Source organism: Halyomorpha halys, unplaced genomic scaffold (genome assembly GCF_000696795.3).
Source record: "Halyomorpha halys isolate HHAL.00 unplaced genomic scaffold, Hhal_1.1 Scaffold132.1, whole genome shotgun sequence".
Taxonomy (NCBI): Eukaryota; Metazoa; Arthropoda; class Insecta; order Hemiptera; family Pentatomidae; genus Halyomorpha; species Halyomorpha halys.
Genome location: NW_027109437.1, coordinates 396,363 through 416,013, shown reverse-complemented (window position 1 = coordinate 416,013; position 19,651 = coordinate 396,363). Strand labels below are relative to the sequence as shown.

Sequence of the window (19,651 nt, the reverse complement as noted above, 5' to 3'; positions counted from 1 at the left end):
TTAATTGTGGAATAAAATACGCTCCTGAAATCTCTTGGTATTTATTACAATATCCAGAAGTGTGAAATCCTTAATATATATTCAGCTGTGATAAGAACCACCACTTAAAATAATCAAAGACTTATTTAATGATACGTATCAAGGGGCTTAGGATATAGCTGGATATTTGTGGCGCAGTTTGATGGAGAGAGAGAAAGAGCATTATAATGCTGGAGAGGCAGCCGCGACGGTCATCAGCCACAACTGACCTTATCGGATATCACTCCTCTTCCCATCATCATCATCATCATTTAGGGATCCGAAGGCTTAAGATAATAAAAAATAAAATGTTCTCCCCCAACCAACAACTTTCCCGTTATAGCGAACGATAGCAGCCCTTCCATGAAATCTCAGTAAATATCACCTCGCGTCAGTCCAAAGACCAGTAATAAATTTTTAGTAGTTTTCTATAGCTCCAAAAAATAATCTAATGCGCGCATCACACAACCATCACTTGCATCCCTACTTTGAAATTAAATTGATCCTTGGACAACAGCATCTTCTTTATTATTCCGGGTAAAAATACTTCTCCTTACTATATATTTCATGTATGGGTCATTATTTGAAAATGTATAAATCATACGTTTGGTCCATTTTCTAACTCTAGCGTCAGCCATTGGAAAAAATAACAAATATTCCACTCACTTTTTAGTACTATAAGTATTAGATTTATAAGTAATTAATATAGTTCGATTCTTCACCCCTCACTATGTCCTACCCTTTAGATAAGTCACTAGGGACATGACGGCCGTGCAAGTTAAGGTGCAGGTCCCAGTGCGCTCGGTTGGGAACGTTGTGGGTTCGATTCCCACCTGGGGCAGTTAAACATTTATTTTTAGCGGTCCCGAAGAATGAATCTTGACACTTCCACCTTGGTTAGTATGCGGCGGCAACCCAGGTAGCCGCCATGGGTTGGCAAAAACGACCCATAGGTCCACTTGTCGGACTTGTTTCCCCCCAAATACCAGTACCAGTAGGTAAGTCACTTTAAAAATTCGTTTTCTATCTACAATTAATTGTTTGTTTCAATTCACTAACTGATTTAATCACATGAGGATTCCATTAAAAAATAAGCCTCATTATTTATTGTCGTCAGTTAAAAGAAATAAAATAAAAACTGTATGTCCAAACGTTTTTCTCCCACTCCCATAAAGAGTGAAAGGCAGCTTGGGAGGAAATGGTAGCGTCTTGGATTTTTCTAGACCACCAGCCAGACGATCAGTCCATTTATTCGGTTCACCATTGTCCATAGTCTTCGTAGGGAACGTCATTTTGGATTACCAACCCAATAGGTAAGCCACCAGCAATTGACAACGATGAACATAGGCTAGAAAACCCTTACCGAACAATGATAAGACTTGTAGCACAACTAAATACAAGTGTATCGGCAGTTTTCTCGACTCCTAAAGACCATTGGAAAAGTAAAAAAGATAGATCTATGGTACCTCATGAATTTGAGCGGCAGCAGCTCAAACCATATAAGCCATGCGTTCCACTGCTCTTAGGCAGTAAAACGAGCCGTTTCTCGAAAGGATAATCACGTATAAAAGTGGATTGTATATAACAACATGCATTGGTAAGGCCAATGGTTAAATATCGACGAAAGACTGGGACATATACCAAAACCAAATTTGCATCCAAAAATTGCAAATAATATTCTAAAGAGACCAGTCTCAGAATAAAGAAATAATATTATGATTATTATAATTGTAAATAACACATTCAAATTTTAAAAAACATAATTCTACACCTAATAGACAAACAGTCTTACTTCCCATATACTTCAAAAAAACTCTCACATGTTACACGATGATAATCAAACCAATTTGAATATACCTAATTGACACACCTAAGTGACCTCTGGGGTCACTCCTTCCATTATAAACTCTCTAACCACTCAAACCCCTTAGTTTCTAATCTTGCATCCTCTTCCATTCCTGACAATCCTCCGAGGCGACTGAAAAGAAGATGGCCACGAGACTAGCTAATGTAAAATGTCATTAGAGTGCTACCAATGGGTAGTTTCTCTACACGCCTGTAACACTCCAATTTAACTTAGATCAGATTTACTAAATGTATTATAATGTACAGTTGTAAATAGCAATAAATAAATATTAAAAATAAAAAAAAAAATTAAAACTTTTTATCACAGCCAACTTTCCCTATTATAAGTTATCACAACAATATTGTGATGTGGTTCTAAAATTGAATTTTTTTTTAATTTTATTTTATTTATTTATTGATATTTACAACTGTATAAAAAAATACCAGTAAATTTGATCATAATGACATAATGATATGATACAGGATGTAGAGAAACTACCCAGTAGTAGAACTCTAAAAACAGTTTACAATATAAGGTCACGAGGCCATCTTCTTTTCAGGCGCCTCGGAGGATTGCCAGGAATGGAAGAGGAAGCAAGGTTAGAAACTAGTGGGTTTGGGTGGTTAGGGAGTTTATTATGGAATAATATCAGGTACGGGCTATATCGGTTACATAAGGAACATTTAGGTCTTTATGGACTAAAATTGAATTAAACTTGTTCTTGAGGATGGCCGAATTGGCTGAAACGTCGCACTTATAGAGAAATAAAAATTGTTTTGAGACTAAAATAGGATAAAAGTTATTTATCTAAATAAGACATGAACATTTATTTTTTGAAATTTTCTCCTGCTAAGTGTTGTGTGATGTTCACCCCAAGCGACCAATGTTACAAATTTCTTCTTATTTTTTTTTTTTTTTATTTTTTTTTAAGGCAATCCACATCGAAGGTGATGTTTACCTAGCAATCTACAGGTTACCAACCTATTCTAACCATGGTTGGGTATCAAATTTTTCATTTTGTGGGATCGCCACTTAATGAAAAAAGTCAACGCCCCTAGGCCGTATTCGAACCGGCACCGCCCGCAGATCTCAGAACGATAGACTTGCGCCTAACCCCTGAGATACGGGCAGCGCATATCAGTTCTTCATTTATATTTTTCAGTTTTCGATGAATTAGTAGTCTGAACATTTAAATTTAAAAGGCTGAATGAAATTAATCGTTGTACTAACTGCCTAAAATTATAAATATTCTAGGTAAGTTTTCCATAGCAGCTAAACGAGACGGTCGGGGGGGGGGAGATTTATAAGGCTGAAGATGCTGGGAGAGAGGGCTTATCAAGGGCCGGTTTCTTATAGCGGTAATTTGTCAGTTTTAGCTGACTCGGCTCTCTCCTTCACCTGACCTCTAGTCTCTCTCTCTAGAATATTTTCATTTTTTATTTATATTTGTATTCCTGTTATACAAGAGCAGATGAAAAGATCGATGTTTGGATATCTATATAGAGCCGATTGAACATTTGAATTCCTTTAAAGGAGGTTACTTCAGCACGATATTCCGTTTTCTTTTTTTATTGAATAATTTATAGTAGATCACAGGATTAAGAAACGTTCGAAATTCATACAAGGGATCCCTACACGTTCAGTCAAAATGACAGTCATCCGCCATCATTCAAAAGCCGGACTGACGTGAATGACTTCAATCGTGAAGATGCCTACTCTACTAGTCCAACTGACACTGAATGAAGTATATATTAGTAAGTAATTTTTGCAACGTTTCTTTCGTTTCGTAGTAAACAGAAAGGTTTTTGACAATTATAAAAATCTCTCCTCCTTTTTCTCAGTACAATCTTCTTCAAATTTTCTTCACATAGATATTCCTAATCCTGTTTCCTCTGGAATTCCATTCCTATCTTCATTCGTTGCTCTAATACCTTTCCAAACTTCAAATCTCGTATTTTAATCCACTTGCTATCCATCCAATTCATAAAGAATAAAAATTAAATGTTTCAATTAATACTTAAAAATGGAAAAAAATATGAAATCTAACATAAATATTATATATATAATTTTTATTTTTTATTAATATAGTTGTTTGAGAGTGGTTTAGTTTCTTTTTAAAAGAATCTTGACCCTTTTTCTCTCAACTTTATAACAAGGATGTTAAAAAAAGAATAAAGTTGAGAGAAAAAGGATCAAGATTGTTTTAAAAAGAAATTATATATATAAATAATTTACCGTATTAATTCAAATTAAAAAGAAGATGGTGAGGGATGCGGTCACAAGAAAACAAAAATAGTTAACAACTATTTATTTGCAAACGTTTCGCCCCACTTTGTAGAGGTTCATCAGGGCTGTTTCTGCTCAGTATAGTACGAAACTGGTTGCTAACTATTGTAAATAATTGTAAACTATTTTTGTTTTCTTGTGACCGCACCTCAGACCATCTTCTTCATAATATAAATATTATTGGATGTTTTTAATGTTTATTTATAATCTGTAAATATGTTCATATAATCATCATTACCACATTTTTTTCCTTCTATATATTTTATTTTAATTAATATAACCTAAGATTTATGATTTATTAAAGGATTTTTTAATGTTTTGCTTTTTTATGATTTTATTTCACTCCAGATGTTTATGGGGGGGGGGGGCGTGGTGCCACCGTGGTAAGGCACAATTCTAATAACTCCAAGGACCCGGGTTCTAATCCAGCTGGGCGTATAATTATTTTCTGTTAATCTGTAGCCGTGAATCAACCCCGTGGGTTGTGGAGCCTCCTGGGGTCTAACCAACTTCTTAATGTGGGTTCCCTTAATTGGGTAAAAATATGGCAGTAGAGCGCGATGTTTACCAAATCACCTCCTTGCACAACCGTTGGTCTAGTAATAGTACTTCCTTATAAACCCTTCATGGGCTGCAGCGGTACAGATTTTATTTAATTTTTAATTTAAATTAAGATGTTCATAATTTTCATTTAAAAGTGATTAATATATATATAAACGTTATAATACTTTGGCATTTACTTGCAAGAAAAAGTGAACGCTCATATTGGGGATGAACTACTCCCGACCTCCCTCCATTTTCTCAGTACCCCCTCCACTTCAAATAGATAGATCCACTTCAGATAGGATTTCAAAATTTTATGTTTAAATCTATTTAATCTAGTGGCTTTTATGGCAAGTAGATTTCATCTTAAAAATTACACCCGAGGCATAAGCCTGCCTTAGATATGCCATTTCAGTGTCATAAGACTCATTAATGAGCAAGGCAGACAGACAACTTTATCAGGACTCGAAGGACCTTAAAACGTGTATTTCCGTCGACAACTCGAATTCAAAATATTTCACGATCACAATAATGTATATTTCATATATAAGTAAGTGAAAATAAAAATGTTAAAAAATACCTCAAAAACTGAATTTGGAAAAAAAATCTTAATTTACCACAGATTCTCTACCCCCTTACCGCTGTAGACCCCCCACTTGCAAGACAACTGTCAACCAGAGCCCCCCTCCCAAGTTTCCTTCGCCCTGAATCCTGAAACCAGTGTCTCCCCCAAACCAGGATCGTTAGCGGGGTTATGCAAATCCAAAACTTACTCATCAATCTAACCAAGGACCAGGAGTCAATTAGAGTCTTCCCATTTACATCTTGTCATTGGCCTTATCTCGATCAGTCAAACAACTCCACCCTGATCAATCATTCCTGGAGCCTCCTCCATGTTCCCGAGGGAGACTTCCAAAGTCCCAACTAGTGTTCAGCTTTTCTATTCTCCATAACTTCTCTTAACTAATAACAAGTCACGTTTAAGCTGCCTGCAAAAAAAAAAAAAATGAATATTTCCCTCTATGTAAATCGATACGTTTTGAATATTGCGTCGATGTCGGTAAAAACATTGGAAAATTTTAAAAACACTTTTCAGGGTAATGTCAACAGTAAAAAAATCCCTTAAATCACATTGAAAATTGTATTATATTGAAAAGAGCAGTTCAAGGAGGACCCAATAATAACCTACCGTTGAAACCCCTAAAGATACTGCTAAACATTCGTCAAATGATGGCAGATTCGAGCTTGTGGAAACCTCCATGCGGTAAATGATGAAAAAATTAAAAGAAAAAAATGATTACTTTTTCAAGGCAATGGTGGTTTTGTCACTCACTTGTATACTTGGCCAACAGCAACACCTTACCTTGCAGTGCCTTTAATATAATTAAATTGAATTCGTTCAGGGGGAGGAGATTCCCTGAACAATACTAAAAAAAAGATAACACATTGGTTTGATTCTGGAACATTTTTGGATGTGACTTAGGCATGGTATGCACCAGGCCCTTCTTTTTAAACTGAAGGCAATTCTTCCAAGCACCTACTAATTATTTCTACAATCATTTTTTCAAGACAGTTTTTCTTCTGTCCGACAATACTCAGCGAACTCACCAATGAAACCAATATTTGCAGGTGTCCCTCAAGATTCTATCCTGGCCCCACTTCTGTACCTCATATGTACAAACGTCTTACCAACTTACGACAACATACTAACTACGACGTATGGCAACGATACAGCTATCATTACCCGCACTCTTAATAGGCCATACTAACAGTACAACATACAGATCTGGTGCACATTATAGAAAATTAAGATTTACCCCCCAAAATTCACAACATTTACTCTACGACACAAAACATGCCCTTCAGTTTACATTGATAATAACCCTATACAACAAACATGGGGCCTACACGTCAAGACAAAATATAAAACGCTAAATTTCTGACTGAGACAATTATATTCCATACAACACTGACGTTCTAAATTAACCCTGAGACAGAAAGTTAACGTATAAAATTACTTTATAAAACCCATATGGACCCATACGCCTGCCAAATTTATGAACCTGCTAAAAAGATACAGATTTGAAAAATAATTTTTAAGACTGGCAACGAACTCAATACTACGTGTCAAACGAGACCATTCACACCGACCTATAACGCACCACATTCATATGACTTACAAAAGGGTTTTGCAACACATTTTAATGAAATTTCAATCAATTTATTCGACAGATGGCAACACATGACGTACATAGCATACTCCGACTGAAGAGGAGTTGGATGAAGGATCTACTAGTGCAATGAAATAATTTACTTAACGTCAGGAGGATGCACCACTGCGTGCAGTCTCCCTTATGCCAACTCATGCTATGCCTGAATAGTACAGCGCATTTGCTGATTGTAAACTAAATTTACAGATGCAAATCAAAAAATGATAAAAAAATATTAGTTTGATATTGCCCCGGGATTCAAGGTCCAGAGCGACATGAAATGTTTTTAAGTAATGCGGGTACTGTTGCTCCCCAGTGCCGTACTTTGGAGTCGGTTAATTTTAAAATTACATAGTTTTTTTAATAAAGTTTGTAATATCTTCATGTTTTAATCCTTTGGCTGGCATTACATATTATTTGGGGTGATTTATATTTTTATTTGACTTTTCAATATTTAAAACACTTTTATATTTATTTTATTATTGTGAATAAAGTAATATGTTTTAAATTTTTGTGTAATTTATTTTTGAACTCAAACTTCTTTTGGCCCGGTTTGACGAATTTAGCGAGATAAAAAAAAGTATAACGCTTCTTCCTTCTAAGCGTATTAGTACAAGAGCCGGGAAGAAAAAAAGGCAGTTATTTTTTATTACTTTAATGAAAACTACTTATAATTACCATTAAAAATTTATGAGTCTGTCAAGTATAGGTAGGAGGAATAAAAAATCGCGGCTGTTACAAAATCCTAAAAAAACATTCATTTTTTATCCGAAGCCTATATCTTAAAAAGTAGCAACAGCGCTGGAAAATCTAAAACATTATATAAAGAAGAGTAAATTTGCTGAAATATGAGCCCTAATAGAGCTATTTACATTCAATAGTTTTCGAGATATAGCTTTTTAAAAAGCAACATTTCTTTCAAATCTACTGAAAGATTAGTAGTTAGTTAATTTATTTTAATATATCTATTTCTCAGGAACCATGAGACGTATAGATGTCTATTAGCACTCAAATTGAAGCTAGTTTAACGTAGTTTATGGCCTTTACCTTCGTAAGAATAGTAGTTTTCATAATTCCTAAAATAAGTTGATTTATAGTTATTCGGACAATAAGTTTGATTTATGAAAAACTTTATTTCAAAAATCATTAGAAGTAGAGATGTCTACCAGCACTCAAATTAAAGCTAGTTAAATTTACTAGAAAATAGTTTATAATGTTTATCTTTGTAGGAGTAGTAGTTTTTATGATATTTGGCGAAATAAACTCACAAAATGTTAATAATAGTTGTTCGTATGAAATATTTGATATTTGAAAAAATATATCTCTAGATCCATAAGACATAAATATGTCTGTCAACACTCGAAATGAAGGAAATTTAACTTACTATAAATTAGTTTGATTTTTATTTTCTTAGGGATAGTAGGTTTTATGATATTCACATATGAATATAAATTTGTCGAACAACTATAAATCAATTTATTTTAGCAAATATCACGAAAACTACTATTCCTACGAAGATAAAGGGCATAGACTACTTTATAGCTCATTAAACTAGCTTTAATTTGAGTGCTAATAGACATCTGTACGTCAAATAGTTTTTGAGATATAGATTTTTCAAAATAAATTCACTAATTACTGACCTTTTAGTAGGTTCCATATATTTTTATGAAATATTGATTTTTTAAAAGCTATATCTCGAGAACTGTTGAACATAAATAGCTCTATTAGGGCATACAGTTTAGCAAATTTACTGTACTTTAAATGATGTTCTCTTAGATTTTCTATTGTTGTTGGTAGTTTTAAAGATATAGAGCTCCGAATGAAAAATTAATTATTCTTAACGTTTTTAAAAAGTCGCCATTTTTTATTCCCCCTACTTGGCAGACTCATTAATTTTGACTATTAATTATACTATATTCATTAAAGTAATCAAAAATTAGCGTGAAATAATTTTTCTCTTCTTGTACTAATGCGTCGAATGATCCCCTACTCAATTTCCGGTACATTTAATCAAATAAACATAAATTATTCAGAAAGGGTTAGTTCTATTTAAAAATAAAATTAAAAATCAAAAAAATAACAAATTTATCAATGAGGATATTTTGGAATATATATAAACAGCACGGAGAACAAGATGCTATATAATAGCAATAGTCAAAAAAGTAATCCCTTAAAGCGGATCCAATATTGTACACTATTGAAAAGAGCAGCCAATAATAACCTACCGCCGAAACTCTCAAATATGGTGCTAAATATTTGTCAAACGATGGAAGATCCGCGCCTGTGGAAACCTTTGTATAGTTTGTTTGGATTGGCTGGTACAAGTTGGACTAAATTTGTAGGGGCCTCGTCGAGTGTATGTTTTTGGCAGAAATCAAAGGGTGTTTGGTCAAGTGCTTGAGATGCATCCAGAGGTTTGTGTTCAGTTAGAACCGTTTTTGAACTACCAACGTATTTGTGCATCTCCCCGTGTTTTAATTAATTACAGGATTTTTCTAATATTTGGAATCAATAATTAATCTCAGTTTAAGATAGTAAATTATAAAATTCTATCAATTGTGTGTAAAGTTTGAACTGTGATAGTGCAACCGCCCCTAAATTAATTAGTTAAACCAATTATCTACGAATATATTTTTTTCATATTTGTTAAATAACTTTTTTTTATATTAATTTGTATTATAATTACGAGTTTCGCCATGTTTTGGTTCACATAAATGCCCATTGATTTATAACTCATTGTGCTAGAATCATTCATACCTCATTTTATAGCTTTTTACGCTTTCTTTCATACCCATTCAACGACTTAAAAAAATAAATTATGTTTACTTTTTTTCAAAATTCTGAATTTGAAAAATATCAAAAACATCAATATAAATTTTGAATTGAAACTTCTCTTTCAACCGCGTTACTGGTTTCTATTTTATATATGATAATCTTTAGCATTAGTGTTATCGTGAAGAATGCTTATTTTGAAACCTTCCTTGACATTTTTTAAGCATCAACGTATTTCCTGCTCTCGAGAGGCATAATAACCAACAATATAAAAACAAAATGGCATTAAGTGGAATTAATTAAATTATAATAATTTAATTTTTTATAATTTTAATTATTCTGGTAGTGTTAAAGGTTGTGGTATCCAGGTGAAGGAGGGCAGATAAAAACTTGGAAAGGATGTTTTTTCTTATTTTTCTAAAGCATGCTTGATCTTCAGTCGCAGTTCTCTTTTGAAGAAACAATGTTGGCTTCTAAGTACAACTTAACCTTTGTCTAATGTATTTCTTCTAAAAGTGCTTATTCCTCAAGCATTCATGCGTAGGCAACAAGCATCATAATTGAGGTTTCTCATTTAGTAGGTTCCCTTTAACAGGTTATATCTTTGTAGAAAGGAGAGATAGATAAAGATACATGGTGAGAGAACTTCCTGACAGGACTAGAAAATATTGCAGAAGGTTATCGGGCGATGGAAGCCATAGCGTGATCTGCTCGCTACATTAGCCGGCACGCGAGCTGGCAGTAGTCTTCTCTGTTCCAAAGTGCCCTTTCACTTCCCATTAGTTCTTATACCTGATTTATTTCTTTTAAACGACCCACTTTTCCATTCAAAGCTAATATGTTTTTTTTTTCCTTTTCAAGGCTACACTGTGAAATGTATCTCTATTTTCTGATGTTTATTGTTTAATATGAAGAGATGGTTTGAGAGTGCGGTTAACACATGACTTACACAAAAAAAAAAATAATTTAAATGGACTATAAATAGTGGCACTTTCGATTAGTCGATATAACTCGTATCCAATTTTTTTCTAGCTTGCAATGACTTCCTCTTATTATAAGTTTCATAAATTGATAAGCGAAAGTAAAAAAATTAAACAAACCCCCTGTTTTGAATGATGAAGCAATATTCATGCACTGATTGAGTAGGGGAGAAAGGCCGATTCTGGCCCAGTAAATGAGAATCATTTTTGGACTTTAGACCCTTGCCTCGACTCTACCTTAACCACTGGTCACATGAGCTTGGACTTTAGACCCTAGCCTCGACCCTAGTTTAACCACTCACGTGATTGCTCACCTGACCGATCACGTGATCATTAGGCATAAAATGGCCATTCTGAGGCTAGTATTTGGTCACGTGACCCCCTGGCGGGGGATTTAAATTCAAATTTAGTTCAACATAACCACTCACATTAATATTAGGCCACGCCCTCATTTAAGTCACGTGACCGTCACCAGGGGCTGAGTGTGCCCGGACGTCATTTTCTTTTTCTTTTGTTAACCACCACCACCCATCGAAGGGCTAAGTAACCACTTATTACATTATAACCTCCGTGCGCCATTGTCGTTTTTCTTGCAGCTTGAGAGATTAAGGATTTTAGAAGTGCCATAGTGTGCCCAGCCGCCATTTTGCTTTTATACTGTTGGAGAGATTTAAAGGTTTGGTGGAACTCAAGTGTACCCTGCCACCATTTTGTATTTTCCTCGCGACCATTTTATTATGAGGGTCTCGCGATCCTCTTCTTTTCATTCAACACCATTTTATTACGCGGGTCTCACGATCCTCTTCTTTTCGTTTATATTAGACTCATTAATCCTCTTTATTCGTTAAACTCTTTCATCGAAAGTAAACAAACTTTTATCAATTACTGGTATACACTTAGGAATAGGATATGTGACGTCATAATTATTAGAGTTGTGTACCTCTTTTAGTTCGGCATTGAGCCTTAAGCCTCTTCACCACGTCAAGGTAAAGGTACAAGAAGAGGTTTTTTTTTTTTGTTGTGTTTCTTTTTCTATTTTTTATTAAATTATTTAAATATTTTAAACGACCTTATCGCATTATATGCACAATATAAACTCATCTGAAAAAAGTAAAATAATCAGATAATTCTAGATTCAAATTATACGGGCGTGGATGAGCTGATTGTAACGGTAAATGGAAAATCAATGGAAGGATGGAAATCTGTGCGATGTACGGATAAGGAAAACGCGACCGGGTTCCAGCGACAAGTCATTCGCTATGTGGTCGCGAGACACACAACCTCCACATCGAGGACATACCTTCAACTATGCCACAAAGATATGGATCTTCATCAGGATTGTCTTCTTCTTCTATATCTGTTGGCTGCTATTGTCCTCACCAGCCTTCAACAGTCCCATCTACGAAGTCAGGACTAATTATTTGCAATGGTCTTCAACACTTCCTGCATTCTCGGTATGTTCTGCAAAGTCCGAACATCGTTTGTAAGTATGCACATTTTACATATTACAGAATAACAGTTTTAATTTTTATATATTAAATATATGTACATGTTATCTGTAGGCCTGGAAAGGAGGGATTTATAGAAAATTTGGTTCGCCCTGGGAAAAAATATTGTTCTAATTGCAAAAATACTACAAATTATCCTATCAACAACTACCGAAATATCACTAAAATGGTATATATTTTTTCTATATTATTCATATCAAATATTATTAATTGAGTTTCTAAATTATAATCATAATAAAATAAATCTGCTGACCCATTAAGAGTCAGCAGTGCAGTACTTTATAAGGAATATTACTAGACCAATGGTTGTGCAAGGAGGTGATTTTGTAAAAATCACGCTCGATCGCCAAATTTTTCCCTGACTAAGGTATACAACTTTATTAGATTGGGTGGACCTCAGAGGACTCCTGGTGTTCCTCAAGGTAGTATCCTTGGTCCCATCCTCTACACCGTCTATACAGCTGAAATCCCAACGAGTCCTAACACTATTCTCAACACTTATGCTGATGACACATGTGTTATGAGATTGGGTGGACCTCAGAGGACTCCTGAACCTACAGGGTTGACTTAGGGCTATAGTAACAAAATATATAATTATCTAAAAAAGTAATTTGAAAAAAATAATACGATAAATATTAATAAAAATAACATGTTTAAATCTCCATTAATATGTTTGAACAGACTTTTCCTACCTGTTAGGATTCCTACCTTCTACATACTTTCTCATCGATATATTATTCCAAGCAAACCACAATAGTTCCTATTCATCCTTCTATTCTCAGTCCGCAGGTGTTCCTCAAGGTAGTATCCTCAGTCCCATCCTCTACACCACCTATACAGCTGACATCCCAACGGGTCCTAACACTATCCTCACCATCCACGTATGCTGATGACACGTGTGCTCGCTGTTAATAATAACCCTCTAATTGCATTCCAAACTCTACAGCCCTCGAAGAATGGTGACGTAATTGGAGGATCTTACGTCTGTCGAACAGATCCATTAATTAGGACTACATCTAGACAAACGACTAACCTGGAATCCTCACACAAGACTGAAAAGAAAGGAAACTGCACGTCGATTTCGATTATTACAGCACTTACTAGACAAACGGTCTAAACTTCCAATCCATTACAAAGGCTGATCTACATGACTGTAATAAGCCAATCTGGACATACGGCGTTGAGCTTTGGGGCTCCACTAAACCTTCGAATTCCTCTCGTATCCAATCATTGCAACCCAAAATCCTTCGTAAAATCCTTAATGCTCCTTACTTTGTCACAAATAGAATCATACATAAAGACCTTAATGTTCCATATGTAACCGATCTAGCCTTCCATTACAAACACGCTTACCACCCAAACCCTCTAGTTTCTAACCTTGCTTTCTCTTTCATTCCTGACAATCCTCCGAGGTGCCTGAAAAGAAGATGGCCACGAGACCTGCTTATGTAACACGTTATTAGAGTGCTACCAATGGGTAGTTTCTCTACACGCCTGTAACACTCCAATTTAACTGAGATCAAATTTACTAAGTGTATTATAATGTACAGTTGGAAATAGCAATGAATTAATATATGTTTATTTTTTCTTTTCGTTTTTTTTCAGAAGACTGCTAGATGTGAAGAACTACTGTTAGATTGCTATTGGAACGGAATGAAACTCGACTGCTGTTCAGCCTTCAAACACTTGCCTACCCTCGTTGGAAACTGCTACTCAATTAACTCAGAAATGACCGGGTAATTGTAATATTAAAGAGTTCAATTTGATGGGGCTTCGGGAAGAAGACGCCCCCCTCATGAATATTATACTCAGCCTCACCCTGTAATTGTCCATTCAGTCCATTCCAAGAAGTCGTTTCGTTCCGATTGGATATTCATTCCATTTCTGTAATTCTTTATGGAACAGTTTAGTTTTTATGGTTTGAGAATAGTCCAAAGTAGGGAAAATGAGAATTTTGCTAACAAAAAACCATTTTGTTTTTAGCTTTGTTTCATACCAGTTGTTAATGGGATGTCAAGATAATTACTGATAGCAATTATCCAAAATTATTTATATTAATTCAAATTAGTTGAGTCCTAAAAACTATTACCATTGATCAACTATAAAAAAATATATATCTTAAGAGTTTTTGATCTAGAATAGAAGATCTAAAATCTGAGTTTAGTTTCCTTGGAAGTTTTTATATAATTGACAACAATATGTGTTTGAATTGTTTAAATTGTTAACAATTTAAGACTAATAAGAACACAAAATTTAATATATATTTTTTTTTTATTTATTTATTGATATTTACAACTGTATAAAAAATACAACAAGTAAATTTGATCATAATGACCTAATGATATGATACAGGATGTAGAGAAACTATCCAGTAGTAGAACTCTAAAAACAGTTTACAATATAAGGTCACGAGGCCATCTTCTTTTCAGGCGCCTCGGAGGATTGCCAGGAATGGAAGAGGAAGCAAGGTTAGAAACGAGTGGGTTTGGGTGGTTAGTGAGTTTTACAGATTATGTTTTATAATTATGAGAGATAGTTGACCGTGGATGACGTACGAGGAGTAGATGGTTGGGGGTACGGTCAAAATGAAACACAAATAAGTTGGTGTAACCTATTTAATTGTGCCAACGTTTCGGCTAGAGTTTCTAGCCTTCTTCAGGCCTAAGGACAGAACAAGATAACAACCACAATAAGTATAGAAAATATAAACAGAATGACATAAAGTGAATAATTTTACAGAATAGAATTAATAAAATGAAGTGATGAGAGAAGTGGAAAATAAAATGTATACATAGGTAACTGTAAAGTGGGTAAAGTAACATAATTAAAGAAATAAAATAAATTATTATTAATTCTCTTATATAAATATTACCATTGATCAATTATAATAAAAAATAACTTAATTATTTAATAAGATATAGTCAATAAAAAGTTAATTACATCTAAAACCGACGTTTCGGGGCTGTCAACCCATCATTAGGCATCTGATTAAATATATCTTTTAATATCATTTTATGTCTTTCTTATTAGTCTTATATTATTAACAATAATCATATTGTTGTCAATTAAATAAAAAAATAATAATTTAAAAATTCCAAAAATAATTATAAATAAGGATGTCTAAACTTTGAGTTTACTTGCTCGGAATTTTTTATATAATTGACAACAATATGTTTATTGTTAATAATTTAAGACTAATAAGGAGAACATAAAATTAAATATAATTAAATTTTATTAATTAAATAAAGTAAAAAAATTTAAATAAGGAAAAGGACTTTTCATTCACTATATCTAATTAATTTAATGAAACTCATCTAGCATAAACTATAACTTTAAAAAATATCAACTTGTTTATTTTCTTATTATTCCACTCCTACGTTTCGGCCCTTCTGGTCATTCTCAAGGATAACTTATTCGAAATATCACAGCTACAGTGTTGTCAAAAATTTTATAGACTGTTTATCAGCCTTTATCAGGTTATTTTTTAGTTTTTCAACCTATTTTTTAAATAACGAATTCATTTTTTCTAATACAGCCTTATAACTCTAATATAACCTCAAATTAACAAAACAAAGAAGTGGGGTGAGGTGAAATTGTGCCATCTGCTTTCTCAATATCGTTACTATGGACAAAGTCGTGGCACATTCGTACGTTAATATGTTAGTGAAATATTTTTAAAGAAAATTAATTTTAAATTTTTAAATTTAAGCTAGTATTTTTACTGCTGATTTATAGTTCTAGATACAAACTGGAAGTCAGCCATTATTCGAAACAGGGAGAATTATACCTCACTGCTGCTGAAGATATTGAGGTAAATAGAAATTTTAATCTCCTGCCACTACTATTTTGTTTTATTGAAATATTTTCTTATCTAATTTGTTTTTTTATTACATGTTATACATTTCATTTGAAGGAGCTATGAGCTCTAGCCGAATTGGGCAGAGAGCATTATTTACAAGTTACAATTTTGGGAGTTAAGAGATTTTTCTAAAGTTTTTTTCAGGCATTTCGTGGTAAATTTTTTCTGCATAAATTTTTTATGGCAAATAAATTCTTTCTTAAAGAAGGATCAGTTTTCTAGTTATAAGCGAAATTCTGAAAAAAAAAAATATATATATATATATATATACAATATTCTAGTTTTTTTTCTAGTTTTGTTGTAGACTCCGGTTGGCATAGTTGGGAACCTGGAATTTGAATTAACTCCTGAAAGAAAGTATGGAATCGTTAAGTAAAAACTTCTACAGTTTTTTTTCTTCCTTAGTTGACTTGACAATAAGTAGTATTGTTACTAACGTACGAAGAAGGTTCTATAATTAGAACTACTTTTTTTCTTTTTAGTTGAACGCTAAATATCTGAGATGTATGTTCATGTGTATTAAACGAAATATGCATGTGTTTTTAAGAAGTAGGGAGCATTAAGAATTTTAGACTGTAAGGATTGGATTCGGGAGGAATTCCATGGTTTAGTGGTGCCCCAAAGCTCAACTCCGTATGTCCAGATAGGCCTTATTATAGTCATCTAGATCATTCTTTTGTATTGGATTTGCAATTTAGACCGTTTATCTAGTAAATTTTGTAATAGTCGGAATCAACGAGCAGTTTCTTGTCTTTTCAGTCTTGTATGAGGAATCCATGTCAGTCGTTTGTCCAGATATAGTCTTAAGTAACGGATCTGTTCGATAGGAATAAGTTGGGTATTATTAAAGGATACTGTGGGGCAAGAGGTCATGGGTTTATTGGACCCATACGAAGGGTAGGATTTATTGGAATTGGTTTTGGTAATTTATGCCTTCTTTTTAAATGAATCCTAATAGTATTTGTTCATTTTTATATATTTTTCTTTTCAGATATACTCACATAATCCCTAACATACCAAGACATTTTGAATCTTATAAAACCCTCATAATACTTCTTTTCTCTCGTTCTGCATTTCGGAAGCCCACTTTCCTGCCATATCTTTTATTCTGGTTTTATTTTCTAAATTCTCACCCCGTACTTGATGTAATTATATTTTTTAGTTACTATCCTTTCTTTTTCTTTTATATTTATGTATCTTATTTTTAATTTATATTCATATGTTACCAGCTTAAGTATACTTACATTAATTACTTTTTTATTATTTTTTTTATTATATAATAATAAAATACTACTCTACTCCCCTCCCTCCCTATCATGTATATTATTATTTATTGTTTACTTAATTTTAATATTTTCTTTAATTATATTATTTAAATTTCTTGAGACAAGGTAATTATTTATTAAATAAATCAAAACATGTATCCTTTTTTGTCTCAACAATTTTATTTTTCAACAGTCCAACGTTTCGGCTATTTTAGCCATCCTCAAGAACATTTTCAATTATAATTTCCTCCTCACATTAAATTTAGAATTACTTTTGCAGGCTATTCTGCCCAGATCATTCATTAATTAAAAGTTAAAAACCTTCAATTATAATTTCTTCCCACATTAAATTTAGAATTACTTTTGCAAGCTATTCTACCCAGGTCATTCATTAATCAAAGTTAAAAACCTATTTTTTTTAATTTAAAATCATAAATATTTAATTCTTCTAATATAAAATAATCCAAACAAGATCACTACCATATACATTATGGTTATAAATGGTATATGTATAAATAATAAATGGTTTATGTATATGATAGTGATTTTGTGTGGATAATTTTAAGGAGAATTGAATATTTATGATTTTAAATTTTAAAAAATAGGTTTTTAACTAATAATTAATGAATGACCTGGGCAGAATAGCCTGCAAAAGTAATTCTAAATTTAATGTGAGGAAGAATTTATAATTGAAGATGTCCTTGAGGATGGCTAAAATGGCCGAAACGTTGGACTGGTGAAAAATAAAAAGGTTGAGAAAAAAAAGGATACAAGTTTTGATTTATTTAATAGATATTTTCTTTAATTTTCTACACTGTTTACTTTAAAATTATTTTCAAATGTAACGTACTTAACTGTCATCCCCACTCCACTCAATACAAACGGTTCACTCAGACTCTGACTTCTGTCAAAACAGGTATGAATTCTGTCTCGATCATTTTCTTCCTTTATTCTCATCCCTTTTCATCTCTTATTTGTACTTTCTTTTATATTTCTTCTCTTTATCTGTTAGTATTTTCGTTTTCATTTATTGTTTATAACCTTTTATTTTTCTTATTTAATTTTCCTTTTCATTGTATACCCTTGTAATTTTCCATTTATTTTTTTACTTACGTTAATTGTTTGTATCTTTTTTAGTTCTGACAAAGTGGGGCGAAACGTCTCAATTAAAATAGTTATTACTCCTTGAGTTTTATTTAACCGCACCCGGATCATATTTCATTTATTATTATTATACACGGTCAATCAGTACAAAACCATCTACCAGTACAAAACTTATAGTATTAGTTTGTACTTTATTCTGAATAAGGGGATTGGAAATAAAAATTATAACCCGATTTGTCAAAATTTCGGTCATTTTTTTTTTTTTTTTAATATTAATAATAATTCGAATTTCTTCACACGACATATGAAAAATGATTTTCATCCCTCTGAAACGGGATGAAAACTCGACTATAACTTATGATAAATTATTTCTCCGCAGAAGGAAAATAAGATTTCTCGTAGGAAGGGAGACTGGATATATGATCCAGAGGTTCGATGATGGGGGGTGGGACTGGGAGTGGAATATCAATGTGAGTTATGTCAAGTCCGTCTTCTCTCGATTTCATACCCTGACCCATTCCAAATACAAAGCGGATATCTTACACCACCACCATGTAGTATTCATCTCTAAGAGTATTCAATATGGGGGGGGGGGGGGGAGTTCGGCTCTGAGTAACTGCTGAATAAGTTTGAGCCGTCTTACACAGGGAGGTGTAGCGGCCTTTCAAAGTATCTTCTTCAAAAGAGTAAGTCCTGTGAGTTAGATTCCCGGAGGCTAAAAGAATTTTTTATTCGCTAGTCGTATATAGAAGTCGTTTTAGCCATGGATAATAGTCAATAAACGATCTATACTTTCAGTAAGGTGTATTAATATACCTAAACTATTCTCTAAGATCGGTGAACCGAAGAAAGAACTCACGACAGTTTTTCTTGCAAAAAAAACTTATATCGCGGAAGAAAAGTAGATTTTTTGTTATACCCGTGAAACTTTTAAATGCCACGTTGAAAGGTACAGTATAAGAGCTATAACCGCAAATTTTGACTTATCCTTAGTTATATGTTTATCGTTTACAGTTGCTCACGCTCAGCGGAGAAGGGGTGAGTTAAAGGAAAATAATAAAAAAAAAAAAAATAAACATAATCACAGAAGGAATTTTTTTTATTTTATTTATTTATTGATATTTACAACTGTATAAAAAAATACAACCAGTAAATTTGATCATAATGATATGATACAGGATGTAGAGAAACTACCTAGTAGTAGAACTCTAAAAACAGTTTACAATATAAGGTCACGAGACATCTTCTTTTCAGGCGCCT

General features: G+C 33.1%; 1 protein-coding gene across 1 annotated transcript in view; it reads left to right on the top strand.

The window, feature by feature from the left end:
* Positions 1-11,914: 11,914 nt before the first annotated feature.
* The window catches only part of LOC112211348 (amiloride-sensitive sodium channel subunit gamma-like), a 31,757-nt gene continuing 24,020 nt past the window's right edge, over positions 11,915-19,651 (top strand). The window contains exons 1-4 of the mRNA XM_067047604.1: positions 11,915-12,138; positions 12,218-12,332; positions 13,769-13,899; positions 15,899-15,974. Coding sequence (XP_066903705.1) covers positions 11,915-12,138; positions 12,218-12,332; positions 13,769-13,899; positions 15,899-15,974 — 546 coding nt within the window. The remainder of the gene's footprint in view (positions 12,139-12,217; positions 12,333-13,768; positions 13,900-15,898; positions 15,975-19,651) is intronic.